Below are 25,278 nucleotides of genomic sequence, written 5' to 3' on the forward strand. Positions count from 1 at the left end.
TTTGCGAAAATTGCAACACCAAGAAGGAATTATGCAAATGAACTGAAATTCACTGCAAATGTATAGCAGGATAAGATATGCAAATGATTAGAATAACAGAGTCGCCGCGCATGCATGGACTGAGTTACGCCCTCTGAACTGAGGCGTAGACTCTGTTTATAAAGGGCTGTAAAAGTATTTTGGAATCATTGCATGATTATCTGCTCGATCGTAGATGTTTCTCTAGTACTCAATATGCCTTGTCCAACACGCAGAGCGTCATACGAAGGAGTAACGGAGTATGAATGTAGCTACATGATCTGCATGCGTGAGGATGAACTTAATTATAGAGAAATTAGTGCCCGCACACGGTGTAATGCCTCAGCTGTGGTGCGTAGTTGTAAAAGATGGACAAAGGACGATGAAATTAGCTGAAAGACTCACGCCAGTCCATGCAACCGAACCACACAACGGGATTATCGACACCTCACCCACCTAGCTGCGATGGATCGTATAGCGTCCACTGTCCACTCGTATGCTAGCACAATGTTGGAGTGTGGCTACAGGTGTCACACTTTTTGCATCCGCGGTTTGTCTACGTCTGCTGCCCCTGGGCCTGCATGCAAGGATTCCCCTATGCAGGATTTCCTTTACCTTTAACTATTGTCACTTTCGGCTTCAATGGGCTCACCAACACACCCGGTTGCGTGCGAACTAGCAACAGGTCGTCTTCTCGAATGAGCTCAGATTTAATCTGCACTATAACGATGGATGTGTAGGCGTCAGACATTACACATGGGAACGTCACTCCCAGAGTGTGTAATTCGACATCATGCCGGCATAACGCCAGGCGCCATGGTCTGGAACGCTGTTGAGTATCAAGGGCAGCCCCATCTAGTCCGAATTACGGGTAACCTCAATAGCGAGCACTGCTTCAGGGACGCTGTGACGCCGGAAGTACTACTCCTTCTTTAGAGCATTCCCGGTGCAGCGTTTCAGCAGGACAATGCACAAGAGAGAATCAATTACGCATAGAGATGTTTCAAAGAACTAATAAATAAGTTACTTGATTAATTTGAAAAATCTATACAAAGAACTAAAATTCGGTACTAAGAATTCCCCATTACTTTTTTTGTGAATCTAAGAAAATCATTTGAAAGTTTTTGGCTTGTTCTTTTCTTTTGATTTATTCAAGATTTTTAAGTACCAAGTATCACTGATGACATAAAGAAATTGTTTACTTCAGAAGTTGAAGACTTTGGTAACATGTTTAAGGATACATCACGCTTTTTTGTTAGATCCCAACAAACCCGATATAATTAGCGACTGATATTTTCTAAACAGCCACATTGTTCAATGCATACTATGGTTCTGTTCTTATTTCATTCATAATATATGCACAAAGTTATTTTGCACAAAAGTTTAACAAAAAAACAATATTTTCATCAATAGCAACAAATAGTAAATAAATTAACATTTTACTTTTGATAAATACATTACCAGTCAGTGATTGCAACCCAGCACCAACAGTCGACAGAAAGGAGCCAATGATTACCACAAAAGGATGAGGCCAGGATATGTCAGCAACTGCCAAACCGCCACCAACACTTTCTCCAAATCTACGAAGGAAATACTTATTTTAAGAGCCATTCCATTTCAGATCAGGCAGGGCCTATCACATGACCATCACAGATTTTTTTGAAAGAATTACAGTAGTTACAACTAAGGGACATATGAAATATCCCAAAAGGATTTTGTAAGAAAAAAAAAATTTTCTTTAGTTACAGACCACTAAAATTCTGCACAAAAATCGGCCTTTTTAGAAAACACCAGCAAAACACTCGATTTGAAAAGGACACTATTTCAAAAGTATTTAACCTATCTGAATAATTCTTTTTCAAAAAATAAATAAGGACCCATATATCATCTAGACATTGTTTTTGCATTTCGCATTTGGCGAAAAAACTGAATTTTTACCGATTTTATAATATTTTTTCTCCATGAAAAAAGGTTTTTTTTTTACTAAACGAAGATGGCAGTCTAAAGCCCTTATATGATAGTTTATAGCAAATTTTATTATAATCATTAGATCCATACAGGTTTGCAAATAAAATTTGAAATTTTTCAAAAATCAACAATTTTTGAAATGAGATTACTCAAAAAAAAAAAAAAAATTTTAATCTAAAAATTGGCTTATTTGGACCATTTTTAATGCTTAACAAGTGGATATACACCGCATCCAGTATTTTTTCCCAAAAATGTTTTATGATTTTTTGAAAGTGACCTTATTGACCATGGCATGCATGTAAAATGAAAATGTCTAATAATATGATTCGCTGAAATTCTGATTTTAATGCCTAATCGCTACAATATACGTGTAATTTCAATAATATATGTGTAACAAACCGCTTTTGATTACCAGGGCATTCGCCTTTCTATAAGACTCTGTGTGTAGTTATAGAAGAGCCTTTGGTGACCATCTGACTTCATTATATAAATATTTTTTCTGCTGATCAGGGCTTAATTGTTATGGGAGCTGAGCTCCTATACTTCCTTATTTCACTCAACTTTTTGTACTTTTGACTGAATTCACGCCACGTAAGCATTAAAAGAAGTTCTGAAAACAATAGGGCTCCTGCACTTCTTTTGTTAGAAATTGGTTCTCTGGCTATAATAGCTACCGTATTTTCCTGCGTATTATCCGCGGGCATCCTACAATTCACAGGTCCTAAAATTGCCCTGAAGAAAAAAAAGCTTCGTAAAATCCGCGGTGGCGTAAAATCCGCGGCAGCGTATAATCCGCGGATAATATGATGTAAAAAGATCAAGTTTGAATTTAACATACCATTTGAGCAACTAAACTAAACACATGAAAAAGTAATTACTTTGATGGCATAATCAAAATGAATCTGAAATATAATGATTTCTTCTTGAAATCTTAATTATAGTACGCTAATTACTTGAAAAACAAAAAGTCAAGACAAAGGAGCAAACGGTCTAATCTTGTGCAAATGGCTACCTATTTCACTGTAATCTTGCTTATTTTACATGACCTGAATCGCCAAGAGGAGCATTCAAGCAACGTAAAATAACCAACATACAGGCCGGCAGCGAAGAAGAACATGCATGCTTGGTAAAATAAACAACATTCGGTCGGTCTCGATCTGTGAATCCTACTGTAAATATATTGAGGCTTAATGCGTTGGTGTTAAGGGGGGGGGGGGGGGGGGGGGGGGAAATCACAGATAATCCGCACCTCATAAACTTTGCCTTTTTTAGCAGATAATCCGCGGATTATATGCAGGAAAATACAGTGCTTTTATTGATTTGTTTGGTTATCTCTTACAACCATCTTCAATTGATTTCTTCTCTCATAAAACAGGTGGGTTGTTTAAATTCTCAAACTATAGGTGAGTTTTGCATTTTGAATTTAGTGTACCTATACTAAAAGCAAGCATAGGAGGTAGGATTCAAAAATTCTGGGACAACAGTCACCAATGACAGCCAAAGCACGAAATAAAAATTGTAAATCATTTTAAATGTATTGTACTGCTTTTTCCTTTGAGCTTAGGTGGTTTCCCCTGTCATGTAATTGAGTTGCATATTGTAATTGAAAGAGAAAAAATTTGATTCGTTGCAGCATATGTAAGTAACAGTGAATGCATAGCTTTGGAGCCGAAATAAACTAATATTGAAAGGAGAATAGGGAAAGATTTCAGCTCTTACTGATAAAGTACACCATTATTGTTGCTATTAGACATTATTATGAACTGAATTTCAGTGAATGAAATTATTAGACATTTTCATTTTACATGCATACCATGGTCGATAAGGTCAATTTCAAAAAATCATGAAACATTTTATAGGAAAAAATACGGGATGCGGTGTCTATCCAATTGTTAAGCATTAAAAAGGGTCCAAATGAGCCAATTTTTAGATTAAAAGAAAAAAAAATGGGTTTTTTGAGTAATCTCACTTTAAAAATTGTTGATTTTTGAAAAATTTCAAATTTTAATTCCAAGGCTGTACAGATCTAATGATAACAAAATATGCTACGGAACTATCATATAAGGGCTGTAGACTGCCATCTCCGTTTAGTAAAAAAACTTTTTTCATGGAGAAAAAAAAATCATAAAATCGGTAAAAATGCAGTTTTTTTACCAAAAATTTTTTTTTTCGAAATCAAAAAACCTAACTAAATTTTCAAAAACGATGTCTAGATGATATATGGGTCCTTATTTATTTTTAGAAAAAAGAATTCTTCAAATAGGTTAAATATTTTTGAAATAGAGTGTTGATTTCAAACAGAGTGTTTTGCTGATTTTTTTCCAAATGGCCGATTTTGTGCAGTATTTTAGTGGTCTGTAACTGAAGAAAAAAAATTTCTTACAAAATCCTTTTTAGATATTTCATATGTCCCTTAGTTGTAACTAACGTAATGTTTTCAAAAAATCGGTGATGGTCATATGACACTTTTCATACCTGCCTGCATGATTTGAAAAAACAAAACCATTAAACAAAAACATTCAGACTCATCACCAGACATTCAAATTTTATCTTAATGATGTATGCAATGTTTTGAAAAATTGAGGGGATGAGATGCAGGGATCAACAGAATTCTTAGGATAAAAACTGGTAACAAACATTTTCAAATTAATAAACAATCAAAAAAATTATCCATCTCATTCAAAATTTATAAGCAAACATGCAAGTAATTAAGAGAGGTACAAAAAAGAAATGCTTACTTGTCTCTCAAGAATAAGTTATTAAATGTAGCTCCAAATAATATAACACTACTTAAATCTAGGTTTCTATTAAGGGCCAAATTCATGATATTAAAGTAAAATTTAAACATTAATCTGAAAATAAATGTGAATTAAATTAGCATAGTCCGTAAATGATGTCAGATTTTGAAGGGGGTGGGGGTATGAAATTCTGAGTTTCTGACAAGAATGTTTGAATAGATAACAAGAAGTGTAACATCACATTTTTTCTTATAACTGTGCTTATAAAAAAAGCTGTGATATGTGATGGAGGTGGACAAGATAAGTGAGACACTTAATGACAGGGGTCAAATTTGCTAAAAAAAAGTACGACATCATTTATGAACTACAGTCAAGTTAAACGCAAAATAGGTTAAGAGTAAGAAAAACGGAGGAAAAAACTTGAAAATTACATAGGAGGCAGTGAGAAGCAAAGGGATGCAAGTGACAAAATTAAAAATTTGATGATAACCAGTACAAATAGAAGGTAAACTTCTCTGTTTTAAGGCAAGTGATAGTACTAGCAGCTCTCGTAGGTGCTGCTATACAGCATGATTTAGGAAAAAAAAAATCAATGAAAGTATTCCTAGGACAGCAACTTTAAACATGTTTTACTGAAAACTTGAAAAAGTCCACTTTTATCCATTTGCTTCTCACTGCCACATATGAATTTAAAAATTATCATTTTTTTTTATTCACATAAAATTTTTCAGGAAGTAAAATAAGAGCAAAATTCCTCTCTTTAAAGTATTCATACATAAACATATTGGTTCATTTGTTATTGTTCTTGGTTTACATCTTACGTTCTTCATAAAGACTTCAATTAGTTAATTTATTAAAATCACAAGTTAGTTACTTTCAAATGCCCAACTTATAATCATCTACACACTCTGGTAATTCCAAAAAATAATGTCCTGAAAACAATTATTTATTACAGTTTTCATTGATACTTATAATTATTAAAAGTGTGCTCTAACATTAACAGCTTCAAGAGAATGAAAGAAAAAAAATCAACAAAATGAGTCACAATTTATCCTTTTCAAAATTAAATGTTGATTGTAGTGTAGTTGAAATTTAAAAATTTGAGTTATTGTATTTAATTTTCAGACAAAAACATAAGAATAATTAAAGAAAGGAACAATCTTAAAATAAAAAAAATAGTTAAGCATTAGATTTCATGATTAAAGACTAAATTGTAATTACAAATGACAATTTAAACACAAAATGCAAATTTTCTTGAAATCAAGTAAAGAAAACACAGGGCTGCGCTATCCCTATGTGCGATGTCGTGCGGTGCACGACAGCGCCAGAGTCAAAAAGGCACTTAACTCTACTAATCAAAAATGCTCTAAATGGGAAAATATCTCCAGCAAAAAAAAAAAATAATAATAATAATAAATTGAACTGCTCATTATATCCAGTGTTTGATCAAGCCAAAGTGATGCACATGCCTTGAAAACATTTGGTGCCCCTCTCACATGAAAATCTGCACATTTTTCATGTGGAAGTTTTCAAAAAAAAGGAAGAAAGAAATTCACCCCATTCGGGTGACCCTAAAACTCTGGTGCCCAGGTCAATGAATCTGCTAGACCGTGCATTCAACAATGTAGCCATTGTTGAATCGGCGGCTGATGCTAACTTGGGGGAAACATCGGCCCACCGGTCTTTAAAAACATCGCAAAGCGATGGAAATGGCCGATGTTTTCGGAAAAAAAAGGACCTTTGCTGTTTTACTTTTTAATACAAAGTAAAGGGAGTAAGTCATATAAATTTTTTTATTTAAATTTCAGTATGAATTTCTATTTTAGTCACCCCTGAAAGATTTTTAATACTGGATTCAGGTACAAACAAGTTAATTATCCCGTTGTTTTTTGCGGCTGGATGTACGTATGTATCTCTCATAAGTCATAATTCAAAAATGGTAAGCTATAGAAGGTTAATTTCGTATGTGGGGTTTGCGTACGTTCCAGCTGTGCACTTCCCTTTTTGTTTTCAATCAGGTGTTCTAAAAGGCCTATTTACTCATTTTTGTGTGGCGATTAATTACTTATTTCAATGCAAAAATAATATAGCATCTTAGACTGACGATCATTTGGTGATATATTGCCAAATTAGAGGCCAACTTATGATTATTTTGAACTCAATTTTTTATGACTATTTCTTATTTCCTGTGCCCTCCCCGCCCCCCCCCCTCTAATTTTGAAATTAAACTCTAGTTATACTTCCAAGTTGTTTCAAACTAACACCATTCATAAAATTAGAGGTTTTTTTTTAAAGCTTTATCTATTGTTTAGGAAGAATTCAGAGCATTAATGTAAGAAACCGATTAAAGATGTTTTGGATGGTGACATAATTCGGAAATCAAAGAGACTTTTGACTTTTTCCTTCAGAAGTGCTAAAGTAGATTGAGAAACTCTTCCGAGCCGTTGGTGGTAGCGGTTCTGTACTGAAAAAATAAGGCTGAAGTTTAATGTTGCAAGTTACTCCAAAATCAGATGGTGACCCCCTCCCCCCTTCCTTTGTCGTTTCAAGCATTTCTTAAATATTTAGCGATTATTTATTTTGCTCAAGAAATGTCATTTTGTGTTGTATTTCTCATACTTGTTTCACCTATAGTTCGTAATGCGCCGTCTTTTTTGCATCATTTATAGCGATCAATTTTTTTTTAATCGTAAGTAACTATTTTTATGTATTTTTATAAAATCAATGAATAAAAGTTATTTTTGTTTTCATCATATTTTTAATAATAGGATATAGAAAAGTTTCAATGATTTTCTATTATGCAACTTTTTAAATTTCAGAAAATTATTGTTAAATTGAAAAAGTTAATTTGAACTTGTTTATAGTGCTTAATAAAAAATTAAACAATCAAATCGATCAATATTATGTATGCAAACATCAGATCAAGTAGTATATGTATTAAGTCATTATTAACTTGGTAAAAATATTGAGTTTGTTTATTGGAGCTGCATTTTAAGAACCTTGCTTTTTTCATGGCTATTTCTTTTTTCAGCAGAAAAGTTATGTCACTGTTATAGCTTTTATAAAAAATGCACACATTTCTATTCATAAATTTTAAATAAGTAAAATAATTTTCCTATTATGATTTATTATTGTAACTTATCTTTCACCCTTTTTTGTTTAATTTGATAACTAAAAAATATCTACATGCAATCTATACACTTTCCCCATTGTGCAATTTGTTGATGGTTTCATTGCTTTTTTTTAAATATATATTCTTAAATTTTTTAATGAATGATTAAACAACATAATTTAATATTTTTAAACTATGTATAGTGTGAAATACACTGCCAGCTCAGTCATTTCCAGCCGAGGACTGCAGTTTGGGCTTATTAGCAGCCCGGCATAGGAAAGTGACTGAGCTGGAGATGGAAAACCTCTCAAGGAAACCAAGAGTGCCAAACAAACTGGTAGCTAATATAGAATTAGAGCAGACCAGACGAGTGACTGAAGCAATGGTTCAGTTTATATCGAGGATTGAAGGCAAGGCAAGGTATATTCAGTAAATTCCGCCCAATAGCCAGGGCTAAAGCAGAAATACATGAAATACACCGCCAGCTCAGTCATTTCCAGCTGAGGACTGCAGTTTTGTGCTTATTAGCACTCATCAGCCCAGCATAGGAAAGTGATTGAGCTGGAGACGGAAAACCTCTTAAGGAAGCCAAGAAGTCCTCGGCTGGAATTGACTGAGCGGGCGGTGTATTTCATGTATTTCTGCCTTAGCTTTGGCTGTAGGGCGGTAATTTACTGAATATACCATGCCTTGCCTTCAATCCTCGAGTTGAACCGAACCATTGCTTCAGTCACTCGTCTGATCTGCGCTAATTCTATGTTAGCTACCAGTTTGTTTGGCACTCTTGGCTTCCTTCAGAGGTTTTCCATCTCCAGCTCAGTCACTTTCCTATGCCGGGCTGATGAGTGCTAATAAGTACGAAATCGCAGTCCTCGGCTGGAAATGACTGAGCTGGCGGTGCATTTCATGTATTTCTGCTTTAGCCCTGGCTATAGGGCGGTAATTTACTGAATATGTTTAGTGTACCTAAATCCATACATTATTACATTATTACTGAAGTCTTAGTTATAAAGGGTGTCCCAAAATTAACGCAAGATTTGAATTTGCCGCCATTTTTGCAATAAATGGTTGGCAACCCTGAAAAAAGAACAGTTTGACAGCTGAGAGTTTAGGGTAATCAAAAATGGAGCATTATACGATACAATAACGCGCTTTCATTATTGAACAATTGTTTCAAATGTAATGAAAGTTGAGGCTGGTCAAGCAGTTACTGTTATTGGCGCTCGGTATCGTAACACGGTAATGCACGGGTGGTTGTGGGCTTGTTGACATAGACCTTTGAATTCAAATAACCCCATAAGAAGAAATTTAAAAATGTTAAATCACACGATCTAGGGTGCCAATTTTGATCACCGAAATGAGAGAGTACGCGACCAGGAAATGCCTTATGCAGTAATTGAAATGTTTCACTCTCTCTAGCTGTATGGTACAATAACACCCCATTTTTACTAACCCTAAAAACTGTCAAATTGTTCTTTTTTCATGGCTGCCAACAATTTATGGAAAAAATGGTGGCAAATTCAAATCTTGCGTTAATTTTGGGACACCCTTTATGTTCAATTAAAAAAAATAATTATATTGGTTATTAAACCGTGTCTTTGTTTTTCTTCTTTTTTTTTTGCTTTCTTTTTTTCCTTTCTTTTTTTTTTGGCTGTTGTTCTTTCTCATTCATCATACAGCAGTCAAAAAAGAGAAGCGTAACTACACCCTATACAGATTGTACATAGTACGATCCAAAAGTTCAGGGACAATTTGTATAAAACCTTACCCAGAATAGTTCACATTACCGAAGCACATCCACCTTCAAAGGGTCACCTTGAGCTACTTCTGCCAATGTTTGTATAACTTTTGGAAACTCCTAGAAGCCATTTTTCCCAACCTTCTCTAATGCAGCTTTATCTTCATCAGACAAAAGAAAGCGGCGTCCCTGAAAATGCTTTTTTGCTGGGAATAGGTAAAAGTTACACGGACATAAGTTCGACGAAACGTTATATTATTTGTCATATCAGAGTACTAGCAGTAACTGCACGGCAATGCCCATGCTAAGAATTTGAAGGAAGTCCGTTGAATAAACAAAAAATTTTTGCCCCCCCCCCCCCCCCCCGATGTGTAATGATCATTTTTCTTGAACTAAAAATCGTACATACCTTTTCAAAAAAAAAAAAAAAACTATTAAAGTTTCTTTAGAATTGAAAACTATTTGCCAAAACATTAAATTAGATTTACAGTTGTTTAATAACGCTTTAGTGAGTGAAGCGATTTGTTCTGCAATTTAAAATGTCTCGCCAAATAAACAAAAAGGACATCAAATTATCTTTTAAATGTAAAATAAATCCGCAACTCTATTATTGTTTATCGCCAAACTCGTCCAGGAACCACGCTAATGTAACGTAGTTGTAGCATGCGGAGCTAACTCTGATTAATTAGCTATCCTATTCTTCTAACGGAAAAAAAAAACTGTGGGACATTCGAGAATCATTGTCAGGAAAAATAGAAAAAGTCGTATGTTTCATTCTTATAAAAACAAATTAGAAGTTTCTTTGGAATTCAAAACTATTTGCCAAAACATTGAATTACATTTACAGTTGCTTTAAAACAATAATTCTAAATTGGATTTGCACAGCGCCTAATGGACCAAGCGACCAGACAACGTGACCCAGCTGATTAGCAAGCGAAGCGAACTCCGAGTGCTTCGGTAATGTGAACAACTCAGGGTAAGGTTTTGTACAGCTTGTCCTCAAACTTTTGAAACAAACTACGTTCGTATGAATTTTCAACTTACTATTTCATGAAGTTTTTGTGTGACACAAGCTTACGTGCATGAAACGGAACAGAAGAAACGGAAAACTGTAAGGAGCCATTTTTCTATCACATGGTTTAATGATATAATACAGTAGCATTGTGAAAACTTGGCACTCAATAAGTCAGCTGAATTTAGAAAACTTGGCCACATTCTGACAGGCCAAAAATCCTGTTAAGTGGGTATTCCTGATAATAGTCTGATACTTTCAAACTTGCTCAGTTTTTGGTCGATCTGATTTTTTGAGACTCTACTGTGCTCCTAAAACACTCTGATATATTATGTTGAATTCTATTACAGTACAAATTTGAAGTTATATGTCTTAGACATGAACACAAAACTAATTCAAAAGCTAACACTATTTTCTGTACCTTATATCTTTCACAAAAAAAAGGATACCTAATTACAATAAATAAATGAATAATACAATAAAATAAATAATGTAAAGTACTTATTAATGAAGAAAAAGGATACAAATAACAGAAGTGGTGAGTTGAGCTGCAAGTGTACCAGCAGGAATTGACCTCTGAGCATCTGCTAAATCTCCTGATCTATTTGAGCCAGCCAATATTCCTATGGAGAAAAAAAAAACCTAACTCATTAATTGATTAATTTTGAAGTGAGAGAAAAATTACTGCAAGTAGAGGTTTTTGCATACAGAACAATAATCAAATAATAGAGGCTGGTACTTGAACTTTCTAATGTTTCTCTGCAAAAGCAAGTACATAAAGCTATCAATAAAACATATTTAAAATACATTGAAAACTATTTTATCTATCAATGTCTTAATAACCCCTCAACCTGTTCAAATCTATGCTTTCCAACAGCTGTGTTTAAAAAAAACTTGTAATGATCAACTTTCTACACTCAATTGCACTTATGAAATCACATATGATTCTTTTGCATCTTTTTTTGCACTTGTACATGCATCACACTAAAATTATTTCCATATATGTGTGACTTGTTCTCTAAAAAAGAGTCACATTATACAGAAATCATTTCATCAATTTTAAAACTAAAATAAAACATAGACAACCAAGCATTAATCAATGTAAATGTATGAGGAATACAATGTGAACTTGATTCTCTACTTAAAACATATTTCCTGGTTTAGTTTACTGATCACAGCATTTTTAATAATTCAACTAAATACTTTAACCTTCTAATCATTTTAATAACTGATACTGAAATAAATAATATTCAAACACTTTGCTTATGTTAAGAGAAAACAAGCAATGTAAGTAGGAAAACAAATGAAATAAAAAAGGAAGGAAAAAAAAAGAAAGAAATAAGATTTAAACTGATCCTAATAAATAATAAAATTTTCTCACTAAATCAAATATGAGGAAAAAAATAAAAATTAAATTAAAAAAAAACTGCAAATTAAGTAGTTTAAATTTCATAACAGTAGCAGTTGAGACAGAGAGATATAAATCACTTTTATATGAACTGATAGTAATATTGAGATGTGAAACGTCTGCAATAAATTCAAATAAAGAACAATTACTCATAAAAATTTAAAATTTCTTATATTTTGCTTTAAGTTCAGGGGTCGATCCAGGTTTTATTTTTTGGGTCCCCATTTTGTGAAAAGGCAAAATATTTTTGTGAAATTTTGTTATTTTTGTGAAAAAGCAAAATATTTTTGTGAATTTTCTATTTTTTTGTAAAAAAGACCTTCTCGTGATTTTTTTCTTGGAAAAGATTATATTAAAGCATTTTTAGCTGTCGTATCATTATAGAAAAGCCCTAGACAGGTTTCAGGGGTGATTGCAAGTTCTTGAAGAATACCTGAAAACTGTCAAGAGAAAATGCGCTGGGGGAGGGGGGAAGTAAGACCCTTAACATTTTATTCGTAATTTGACACGTACATTACATTTATTGCTTTTTACAAATATACATATGCAAGGCACACTTTCTTAAGGTGAAAGTCTCACAACAGATTTCCTGTTTGCCCCTCTCAAATACTTTAAGAGCAATAAAAATTGCACATGCTGCTGAACGTAATGATAACTCCTAATAAATACAATATGAACAGACTCAAAGATATCACATATTTCTTAACACAGAAGTGAAATACTCATTAAAGATTCCATGTATGTGTTTGAAAAACTTAAAAGTAATTAAAACCCAAAATAATACTGCACCAGCATTCAGCGTTTAATTTTTTGACTTTTGACGTTCTTACAGAGTAGGTATTTCGTTTAAAACTTTGCAATTTAATGATGTTATTAAATATATAAGAAATTTTATTTGTTTGCCTCTTAACAAGGTACAGTTAACATCAAAAATGCGAAAAATTCGTTTACCATGGTCGATGTAAGGAAATCAAGATCTTCAAAACAAATAAAAATATAAAAACAGCATGTAAAATAATTTTATTTTAAGTAAAGTTATTTTAGAATTGGATTTTGAAACTCAACACAAATTAATACTAAATATATATTGCGTAATCAAAGTAAAATTTAAGATTTTCCTGAAAACAAGCTACCAATCACAAGTGTCCCTCTCCGTCCCCCCTCTGACGCTCTCAAGCAAAAACACCTCACGCAGCAAGCAAAAAGATAAGATGGGGGAAGGTGGAAGAGGCTCCCGCATAGATGCGTACACATTTGCGGTTAAAAAATATTGTGAAAAGGCTGCCTTTTTATAAATTTTTGTGAAGGGGCTGCTTTTACGACGCGGAATTTTGTGAATGGGGTCGCTTTTGCGATGGGGAATTTTGTGAATGGGGCCGCTTCTGCGACGCGGAATTTTGTGAATGGGGCCGCTTTTGCCATGCGGAATTTTGTGAATGGGGCCGCAAAGTGGCCCCAATTTGGCGCTGGATCGACCCCTGAAGTTTTACATTATATACACTTTTGCAACTAAATAAAAGTATCGAAATTGACGGAAAACTTGCCTGTGCATGACGGGAAAAATATTGCAAGCAATACAGTTACTGATGTAGTAAGATCAACCATCAACTGATTGTAAGTTTTTTGACCGTAGGAAATATCATCCTTCCAGTTTATCGACTTGGAAATAAAAGCTCCATCGTCACGGAATCGGCTTGGAATATTTGCTAGAAAAAAAGTAAATTGAAATGACATTCAGTTAAGTTTAGTACAGCTAAATAAAAAATATCCATATTATGTATAATTGTAAAGCAATCAGAATTTGCCAACTTTATACAAATAATTTACCCAGTTCTACAACCTGAAAATATTTTTCTTATTTCCAGTTTCCTAAAAAAATTCATTAAGTTATAATATGCATTTTTCATTTTTCACAAACTCTTAGAACAGCTAAATCTCTTTAACACTAAAAGACAGTAATAATTTGCATTAGAAATATATTTACATTAAATGTATGAAGAAAACTTTAAAGAAACACTATTAATAAAAAGCTACAAAAACTGATAAAAGGCCATAAATCTAAAATTGAGAGTGAAACTCTTAACCTAACTAAACTAAATGTAAAATGAATTTAGTCTCTTTCCCTAGAAAGAAAAAAAGTTAATGAAATATACGGGGGGTTAAGTCTGCCTTTTTTTATAACAAGGGGGAGAGGAGTTCTTTCTTTGGAGTGTAATGGCTGGAAAATGTCAACAGGCTACTTTGCATATTTGTGTGTGTGTATTTTTCAGTGCAAAGAGCTATAAAAATATTACTTCCTCAAAGTATCAAAGTACTTCTAAGGATGGCTACATCACAATGAAGGGCCACTAGGAAGAATGATCAGGGATTTTTTTTTTTTTTTTTTTGAGAAAATCAGACTTCTACTGGAATTGTTTGATTATTAGAAATAGTTTTCAACTGTATCATTCTAGCAAGAAAGATCATAATCACTGAGTAATAACAGGAAAAAAGTTGACGCTCATAGTCCACCAGCGAGTGAGCAAGAAAGATCAATGTTCAATTCATTCCATTCACATCAACTGATCTAAAGCTGCAAAAACAAAGGATTTACTACATTTGAAAAAGTTCTTCACCAATCCTGACTCTCAAATGTTCTACTAATCTCTAGTTCCTGCACTTGAATTGCTTGAAAAAGAAGATATCAAGTTTGCACATGACCCATCAATTGATAAAGCAGAATAACTGACAAAAACAATCAAGGCCCTGACACCATTTTGTTTCTTGATAAAAATTAATTTTTCACGTTTCATTCATGTTGGACGTTCTTTTTTATTTTTAGCATGTCATAAATGATATCTCACAACATAAAAAGTAGTAAAAAGATAATTTATACCTATTTTTCAACTACTTAATCGAGTTCAAAGTTGAAAAATGTGATAGTGGAAATTATTGTGTTGAGGACTATGTTAATTCTTCCCTGTGGCCCATCAATTACATATTGAATAGCTGACTTCTAGCAGGCAACTAGAAAATGCATCGACAAGTATTTCAGAAAATAAAGAGCAGAAAAAAAAAAACTTACTGTGTAAGGCATCACTAGACAATCCTGGTATGGCAGATTCCAACTTAGCTTCACTTTTTTCAAAATAAGGATCACAGGAATACAGTTCAGAATTATTTAGACTCACAGAGCAATATATGTGAAACAGAGAACGAGTATCGTTTTGATCTTTGGAACAAGTGTAGTTTCCCTTGCCCAACAATCGTTCACCTAGCACACAAATCCTACAAATATAAAACTCTCCATTACAAACATGTATTGAATAAAAATGATAATGCTAAAATTTTTTTTAATGAAGAAAACACAAAGTTACATTAAAAAGATTTCAAGAGAAAGATCATATTTATCAGAGAAACAAAATACAGTATACTCCCCATTATCCATGGAATTAGGTGGAGCAAGCGCCGCAGATAATAAAAATCGCAGATAAACTGCAAAAAGGCTAATATGAGGGACAATAAAAGTAAAAATTATTCTTCCTTAGGAACATGACTGTATTGATACATAGTACTTTGAACAGTGAAAATATATGCAGAACAATAAAAATGCTTTACATTTTTGTACAACAGAACTTAACATTATTGAAGAACAAGGGCATGTACGATGAAGAAAGCACGAAAAAAAAAATCAACAAATAAATACATTAAAAACAAATATAAGTTTAAATTTACAATTTTAAGAAAAAAAAAAGCCATTGGTTTTTGCTTCTTGCTGCAAAAATACATGTTCCTGATGATTAGTGATGTAAAATACCCAGGTATTTATTTTTAGGGGTAAATACCCAGGGTATATACCCGGGTAAATACCCAAAATGGGTATTTACCCGGGTATTTATTTCAAATATTTATATACAACTAAAATACTTTTCTGTATGTATTTCACTATGTATATATATAACCAACCATATACAAAACAATACATTTTTGTCCAAAAATGGTATTTTGATTACATATTTAAAGAATTGTGTGAAACAACTTAGCCATCTAATATGATATTCACATAAAATGTGTTGGATATGCCTAATCAATGTTGATAGCCGAATTTCAGATATAAAAAGCCATTCTACAAAAAGTGAAAAGCTTAACAGGTTACAAATAAAAGTAAACATCAATTTTTTAAGGTCCTTGTCTTTTATAACCCAGTTATATGCCCCTGTATGACATGCGCACTTAAAATTCGCAAAGCCACTTCTACTATAATACTGGTTCCACGTAAACTTCTCCACCATAACAAAGGATTCATACTCTCTAATCCTTCCCACAATATTTTCCTTCCCCATATCCCAGTCTTTTCCCTATAATGAACAAGTTCAGTCTTCAGTTGAACACTATCTAATTTCATATGCTTCCCAACTTGATAGATAAACGTTAAACCATCGAGCGGATCAGGTGGTTTCAGATCCCCCGCCTTGCATCATCCAAAATATCTGCAGCAAGATGAATTGGACCCCAATGCTAAATTCCTTCCTTTCTTTAAACTTATTCAAAATTTCTATTTCTTCATTTTTTTGCAAAGGGGACATGGGAAGCAGTTCCAATAATACATTCTCTAATTTATTGAACTGCACATTGACCAAATGTATTTGCGGATCATTTGACTCCAGAGATAAAGTCAACTTCACTATTGGTTCTAAAATATGAATCATTTTATCAATATGAAGTCAAAAAACTTCATCATTTAGGAGCCTCTTCTTTGATGCACTGGACAACTGAGATTCACTGACTATAACTGCCCCATCTGGTTTTCACTGGAAGTTTAAAAGAAGTAGCAGATTTCGCCACCTCTTGTTTTGAATTTCGACGAATATTGCTTGTAATACATGGCTTCGTTTTATTGTTTTCACAATTTCAATTGTATGTGACAGAAAATTTTGAAGTGATTTACACTGCAATTTTTTTTTGCTTATTAATGTGAAAACTGTTTCTATATTTGCCACGTTATCACTTAAACAGCAATAAAATAAGTAACATCATAGTCTTAATAACTTCTCAGTTTATTCTTCCAAACATCTCTCATACTTTTTTTTTTTTTTTTTTTTTTTTTTCATTTTGGATATGGCTAACCTAGATTGTTATTTTGAAATCCTGAAGTTCATCATTAAATTGCTTATACTTCTCCAATTATGACATTGAAAAGAAAGATTCTTCGGTTTACAATATGTTTCTTTCATAATTTCATCAAGTCTCAATAAAAAATATTATTAACTGCGTAACACATATGTATGTATCCATTTTACCAATTATTTCATATTTATATTTTTAAAAAAAATTCCCATTCACTTTTTGCATTTTTTTGTAAAATACCCAGTTTTTGGGTATTTACCCAGGCCTTGGGTAAATACCCCCAAAAAATATTTACCTACCCGCTGGGTATTTACCTGATCCACATCACTACTGATGATTGAATGACTCGCGGATAATCGGGAGTTTACTGCACAGTAGTCTCAAAAGTCCGAGATTCTGCTTAATTCGAGGTGCTTTGTTGATATTTTTAAGGTATACTTTTCATAGGCAAAAGATGTTTTAATCTGAAAATTGAAATATTTTGCTTAATTCTTCACTGCTATACTTCCTTAACAACATACAATTTTTATCTTTACTAATAATAAAGCTGAAAGCCCATCTGTCTGGATCTCTGTCTGTCAGGATCTCTGTGACGAGCATAGCGTCTAGACTGTTTTCGGTTGATTTTCATGAAATTTGGCACAGAATTAGTTTGTAGCTTGGGGGTGTGCACCTCAAAGCAATTTTCCGAAAATTCGGTTTTGTTCTTTCTCTGTTCCAATTTTAAGAACATTTTCCCAAGAAAAATTATCATAAGTTGGACGAGTAAATTGCCAAGATATCATAACGTGGAACCGTAACATGGGCAAGTCAATTGGAGAGAAATTCACCATACATTATTTGTAAAGATACAGGCGAACCAAAAGAACTTTTAATTTTCTACTATGGGCAAAGCCATGTGGGTGCCACTAGTTACTAATAATAAAGCTGAGTCTTTCTGTCTGGATCTCTGTGATGCACATAGCGCCTAGACCGTTCGGCCGATTTTCATAAAATTTGGCACAAAGTTAGTTTGCAGCATGGGGGTGCAAGGGCGCCCATATAGGGGGGCAAGGAGGGGCTCAGGCCTCCCCTTTGAAATGAGAACTTCCTTGTTTTTAGTACTTTTTTCTTGGAAAAATGAGAAAACATTTCTTCTCCAGTCGTTCATGAATAAGTTATTAAAAACATCAAACTTTAATAATTTTAATCTGCACTAAAATTAGTTTTCATGGGGAAAATATCCTGTTAAACCACGGAGAAAATATCTGAGCCCCCCTCCCCCTTACAATTTTGCATATGGGTGCCCTTGTGGGGGTGTGCCTCGAAGAGATTTTTCGAAAATTCGATTTTGCTCTTTTATTATTCCAACGTTAAGAACATTTTCCCGAGCAAAGTTATCATAAGGTGGATGAGTAAATTGTCATACATTTGTCATTATTTAGGCATACTCAGTAAAAGAAAATATGTTTATTGCGTGTTAAGTTTAACATGACGAGATACGTATGTACTACAATTTCGTTACTCTAAAGCATAAAAACAGAAAACGAAATGAAACGAGTTGAGTTGTCTCGTTTCCAGCCCCACCAGCAGTTATTCTTTCTTCGTTTCAAGGCCGAGATCAATCTTCACATCCTCCCCACCCTTGTCTATTTCCAGAGGGATGACCAATTGTATTGGTCTTTTGATTTTTTGACGACCACTTCTTAAGACACATGATCGAATTTTTCCGTCCCGTCCCGGAATGAGTTCTTCCACTACTGCCTTCTTCCATAAATGTCGTGGTGGAACGTCTTCTTGTAAAAGAACCACGTCTCCAACTCGAATCAGCGGCTTTATTGTACGGTGTTTCACTTCATGAAAATTTCTTAAGTCTAAGAGATATTCTTTGCTCCATCTGTTTCAGAAATGATCCTGGATTTTCTGCTGTTGCTGCCATCTCTTCGTTAAACTGCTGTCAATCAGTTTGGGGGGAGATGGAACAGAAGTGATTTTATGTCCGATGAGAAAATGAGCGGGTGTCAGGGTTTCATCAAATTCCTCTTCGCTGTTCTCTTGTATAATCGGTCGGCTGTTGAGAACGGCTTCTATACCTATTATTACTGTTCGTAAGCTTTCTTCATCCAAACAAGTTCTTCCGAGTATTTTCCTCAAACATCGTTTCACAGATCCTACCACCCGCTCCCACCATCCTCCCCACCAGGCCGCTCGTGGTACAATAAATTTCCAATTTATACCGTTGTGAGCATAAAATTGTTGAACCTTGGAGGAGATGAGAACGTTCCAGAGATTGGTAAGCTCCTTGTTGGTAGCATGAAAGGTGGCTGTGTTATCAGAGTAAATTGTATGAGGAATCCCACGTCGGGAAACGAATCGTTGAAGTGCCATGAGGAATCGATCAGTCGAAAGATCTGAAACGGTTTCTAAGGGTAGTGCTCAGGTTGTGGCACAAGTGAAGAGTGCAATATAGGCCTTTTGTGTTGTTAAATGGTGACGAATATACAGAGGGCCAGCAAAATCAATTCCAGTGACAGAGAACGGTGAGGATGGACGAATCCTGTCTGCTGGCAAAGGTGCTTCAATTTGCAATACACCAGATAATCTTGAAATCTTGTAAGGTAAGCAGTTTCGTAAAATCTTCTTGATGACCTGTCTACCACGTAATATCCAATTTTTTTCACGAATTTCAGAAAGAACTATACGAACTCCAAGGTGATGCAGACGAATATGTGTGTGCTGGATCAATAACGAGATGAAGAGATGAGAACCATCAAGTAACAACGGATGTCGTTGAGAGTCTGACAGTTGAGCAAATTGTAATCGTCCTCCAAGTCGTATAAGCCCATTTTCGAGGAATGGATTAAATTTGACAATTTTTGAAGTGTCCGGTATAGACTCTCCGCGTTTTAACAGTTCAAGTTCTTGAGGGAAGGATTCCTGCTGCACTGTAAAAATCCAATACTGTTGAGCTTTTTCCAATCCTTGAGCATTTAATTCATCTTTCTTTTTCATCGGTGATCTAGTTTGTTATGAAGCGCATTATCCAAGCAGTTGTACGTAACAACTTAAAATACTTGCTAAAACGTGAAATATCAATTATAGGGTTAACAGTAGAGATGCGAAGTACTTCGAAAGTTTGTTTTCGTGCTTCAAGTTTATGAGAGGTGTCCTTTATGTCAATGGAGCAATCATTCGGCCATGATTCTGGTGGACCTGCGAGCCAAGGTGGACCATTCCACCAAATTTGCGACGAATTCAACAGCGATGCCGTTACACCTCATGACAAACAATCTGCTGGATTTTCTTTTCCAGGGCAATGCCGCCATTGTGCAGGATTAGTATGGCTTTGAATTTCAGTAACCCTATTGCAGACAAATGTTTTCCATTTGTTTGGGTCAATACGTATCCAACCCAAAGTTACGGTTGAATCAGTCCATAACACAGCCAGGGGTAGAAGTGATTGACTTGTCACATATAGGACATTTTCCACAAAAAATATAGGACAAATATAGGACACATTATATGAATAGTTTCGCTAAGAAAAAAGAAATAATATATTATTTAGTTATTCTTTCAATGATTTTGTTTAAAAACAACCCTCAAACAAAATTATAACTTACACCTGAAATGACTCTCCTGTAGTTGAAAGAATATTTTTTGAAAAAACAGTGTACTTTATAGACAGGAAAAAAAAACTGAACAAAGTAAAATATTTATAATTAATACAACAACTCACAATTTTTGCAGGGATAGAAGTGTCACAAACATATTAATAAATAAATAAAAACCGTCTTTTTGTTGACAACTAACAGGAAATATCCGATGCATTGTAGCACAAATATACAGGTATTTTGTGCTATAAAACGTTGGTTATTTCCCGTTGATAGTTTAGCCAGGCACTAGTAATACCCTGTATTGCCACATTATAATTATACTTATTATTAATGACTTCAGTCTTGCATATTTTGCAGTTAGAAAACTCAATTAAAATTTACTTACCTGTTCAACAAATCTTTTCTTCCAGAAAGAATATATTTTCAAAAAATAGATTGCTTAAAAATATTTTCCATCTTAATTGAACAAAAGGATATTTACATTTCTACAAATATTTGCAACTGATTATTTACAAATTTGTGGATAGCTTTAAGCTAATCCTTTTTTTCCAATTCCTCTTTTGCAAGCTTGAGTTTTTTATTTCCTGCATCAATCAGAGTTTGAGCAGCTTCTATTTCATGCATATTTTTGCGTTTAAGTCCATCTTTTAATCTTTGGTTGCCACTATCAATCATAGATTGAGCAGAATCTATTTTTTCTTTAAGTTCCGCTATTTTATCTTTTTTGGGGGGTGCTGGAATGTTTTCTATTGCCTGAGGTTTTTCTGCATCTTTTTCAAGTTTTTCTTTTTCTTTTTGCATCTTGTATTTTGAATATGCATCTTTATAAAATTGAAGCATTTCTTTGGTAATGCAAGCATTTATTGCAGTGTCATTCACCAAATCTTTTATCAACCTCAATCCTCTAATAACATCAAGGCTTAAAGAGGATCTTTCGAAAGTCAGCATTCTTTTATTGATAGAAAAACCTCTTTCCACTGATGCCAGACCATGTGAAAAGGTTAAAATGGCTTTGACTAAAAATCCCAAATATTTGTACTTTGGAAGCTGATCACTATTTTTTATTTCAAGAACATTTTTCCAATATAAATCAATTTTTTGCCAAGCGCCATTATTAAAGCTCCAGTCTTCCAGGATTTCATCATCGTTTGCATAGAGAAGCCACTCATCTGTTAGCTTGTCAACTGCGTTCTCAGCTATCACTTGGGGCAATATGTTTGCAAGGCATCTTAAAGATGGTAATGTAACATGTGAAGGTTCTTTTCTAACAAGCGGGTGCAAAATCTTTAAATTTTTTAAAAGCTTATTCTTCAAAGGTAAATTTTTCTGCAAATATAAGGTTACATTTACGTAAAATTCTTTAGCGTCTGCTAAAAATTCAGATTTTAAAGCTGGAGAGAGTTGACTTATTAACTTTTTTGCATTGTTGCCCACATTTATATTTTTCAAATGAACCACTTCATTTTTTATTTTGATATCGGCTAAATCATCACCATATTTGTTTTCTAATGCTGATTCATTGATAAAACGTCTCATAAGTTTTATTAACATTTTACAGAGCTCATCGTACAAAATGTGAATCAACGTAGATTTTTCTTGAAATAATTTTAATACATCTTCAAATACAACTCCTACACTAATGATAAAATTTAAATATACTGGTGTCAGAGGAGATTCCAAAACTTTTTTTATACTGGCATATCTGTCATTTTTTAGCAGTCTGGGATTGTCTTTTGGCAAGTCCTGAAGAAAGTATTCTCCCAAAACTGGAAGCAACTCCAGGGCTCTTTCGGCAACCGAAGTGATCGATAACCATCGGTTACTGACATAGCGCAGGATCTTTAAGAAATCTGAACCAAAATTTTCCATAGTGGTTTGCAAATCCTCCTTGCGTGATGGAAATTTGGCAAACCAACAATGAATATTATCTAGAAAATCTGTTATGTTACAAAAAGGATCTACTGCAATACCTTTTCCAAAAGCATTATGCACAATGTGCAAATTGCAGGTACCTAAGCTCACTAAACCAAATTTACGGAAGGTTTTGACCTTCCGGTCTATAATTTTAAATGTAGATTTGTTAACATTAGGACCATCTGACCCTAACATTAGTAGATTTTTTATTTCAATTTTAGAATGCCTCAAAATGTTGAAAATACTGTTAGATATATCCATAGCCGTTGCATGCCCCAACAGTTCACTTCCTATATAACTTTCAGCTATTCCTTGCAGTCTTATGCTCCAAAACCTCACAAAAACATCTAATTGTTTTAAATTCTGTTCATTGAGAGTTTCATCGAACATAATTGTGAAGAATGGTGAGCTTTCTTGAAATTCATCAGTTATTTGTTTCAAAAAGTATGGACCAAGACCATGAGAAATAGCATAAGATATTTTCCGGTCACTAAGCTGCATACATCTAGGCAAATCTGAATCTGGAAACATGTGCTGAAACAAAACTTGCACCGAATCTGATGATTTGAAGGAATAGTTACTCTTAGCCAAATGTATAATCCATAAAATTTCAGACTTCAAAATTTTTTCTTCCTCACTCATGGTCCAAGTACTCATTCCACTGTTCTTTGATTTTATGTCTAATCGGATACCTTTACCACTTGTATTAACAACAAACAGAGCTTGAGAAGGATCCTTCTGACGTTTTTCAGAGTTTTCTTTATGTTTGAATGTTTTAGCATGTTGCCTCAATTGTGAAAATTCACTATTGCTTATGGGCACTGAACAGTTGCAAAAATGGCAAAAAGCGGTAAAATCATCTTTTCCTTTGGAGCACCATGCACCAATATTTGTACCATTAATGTCCTCTTGGTTCAACCACTCCTCACGAAATTTTGTGAAGCGATGCGATTTTGCCATTATAATTTCACATATTACAACAAAATACGATTTAACATCTTAAGAGACTTACATTCAAAGATTCCGAAATTCCACAAAAAGAAAAGATTGCATAAAGGATATTAAAACATACCGATCAGAAAATGCACTGCTGAACACAAAAATATACCCGCGAAAGCAAAAACAAAAACCGCGCTGGAAAACAAAACAAACGGCTGTTGCCAAACGCAAAATTCTAAAACCGACTTCAGACTTTATCTCGAAACTCCACCTACTACAGTGACGTCATATTGCTGTAGCCAATGAGAGAAGATGCCTGTTGCAGGATTTAGTCAGTAGCGTTTTTTAATTTGAAATTCGTCTGCAGGCGTACTTTCCACGAAAAATCCGTAGTCAGATACTTTATCTACCGTTGTTTTAAAGAAATAAATTAGATAAAAAACAGGAATATAGGAAATATAGGACATTTTCCGAAAATATAGGACGATTTTGATGCTTTTTTTGAAAATATAGGAAATATAGGATATATAGGACCACTTCGACCCCTGCACAGCTGACGATGAGCTCAAATTCGTTTCACGACAAAAATAAGTAAGTAATCTTGCACCTGTCAAAGCTGACAAAAGTTCTAGGCAAGGTAAGGTCACCTTTTTAATTGGAGCAAGTCGATTACGACTTCACACGATTTGAACTGTTGGAGCTGTGCGTAAGTAAAGAACACTACCGTAGGCACGTTGGGAAGCGTCACAGAAGACATGAATCGTATATTGACCATCCAAAGCGTATCCAGTCCATCGAGGAACTTGAATAGAAGGAATAAGAGACAGTTCATCAAACCATTTGCGCCATATAATAACTATATCGGGAGGCAATAGTTCATCCCACTGAATACCGAGTAACCATGTATCTTGAAAAAGCAATTTACTGTGCAAAATAATTGGAGCAAGGATGCCCAGGGGGTCGTAACAACTTGCCGTTGAACGTAAAAGTAGATGTTTTGTGAGTGGTTTTTCAAGCAAACTACGTCTCATGTTGGAAAAATCGTGTGAAAGTGTATCAGTGTGAGAGTTCCAGGATACACCTAAAACTTGTGTATTGGTGTTGTACTGAATATCTGTATCCTTCCAAACACTGAGAAGTTGTGGTGAGTTAGTAGCCCATTTACCCATAGGTAATTTGATAAGAGATGTGAGAGCTTCAATTTGATGATATAATGCTGCAATGTCCTCTTCATTTTGTGTACTGGAAAGAATGTCGTCCATGTAGAAATTTTTGTGTACTTCTGCTGCTGCAAGAGGGAATTCTGACTTATGAATCGTTGCTAGTTCTCGTAAAGTAGCAGAGAGCAAAAAAGGACTGCAACCGAGACCGAACGGAAGACGTTTGAAACGATAAGTTACTACTTCATCTTTTGAAAATTGTAGACCTTGAGGTGTAGTGACGGTTTGAAACCAAAAGAAACGAGTGGCATCTCTGTCATGTTCATCCAGGGAGAGCTGTAAAAATGCTTGTGTACCATCGCCGGTTAAAGCTTGTTCGTGTAGCCTAAAACGTAACAGAACAGACAAAATGTCTGGTAATAAATTAGGTCCTATTTCCAACGCGTCATTTAATGAAGGTGAGATGGGCATTTGTGAAGAAGCATCAAATACAACACGCCATTTTGTGGATTCTTGTTTAGTTTCTTTAACGGCATGGTGAGGTAAATAAAACTCTTTTTCGTTATTTACAT

At 34.2% G+C, this 25,278-nt stretch overlaps 1 protein-coding gene across 1 annotated transcript in view; it reads right to left on the reverse strand.

Annotated features, from left to right (window-relative positions):
* Positions 1–25,278, reverse strand: part of LOC129219979 (solute carrier family 12 member 4-like) — a 133,109-nt gene that overhangs the window by 40,542 nt on the left and 67,289 nt on the right. Inside the window, 5 exon segments of the mRNA XM_054854301.1 lie at positions 1,480–1,598; positions 4,725–4,782; positions 11,111–11,209; positions 13,539–13,700; positions 15,059–15,261. Of these exon segments, the coding sequence (XP_054710276.1) occupies positions 1,480–1,598; positions 4,725–4,782; positions 11,111–11,209; positions 13,539–13,700; positions 15,059–15,261 (641 nt within the window).

Source organism: Uloborus diversus, chromosome 4, assembly GCF_026930045.1.
Source record: "Uloborus diversus isolate 005 chromosome 4, Udiv.v.3.1, whole genome shotgun sequence".
Taxonomy (NCBI): Eukaryota; Metazoa; Arthropoda; class Arachnida; order Araneae; family Uloboridae; genus Uloborus; species Uloborus diversus.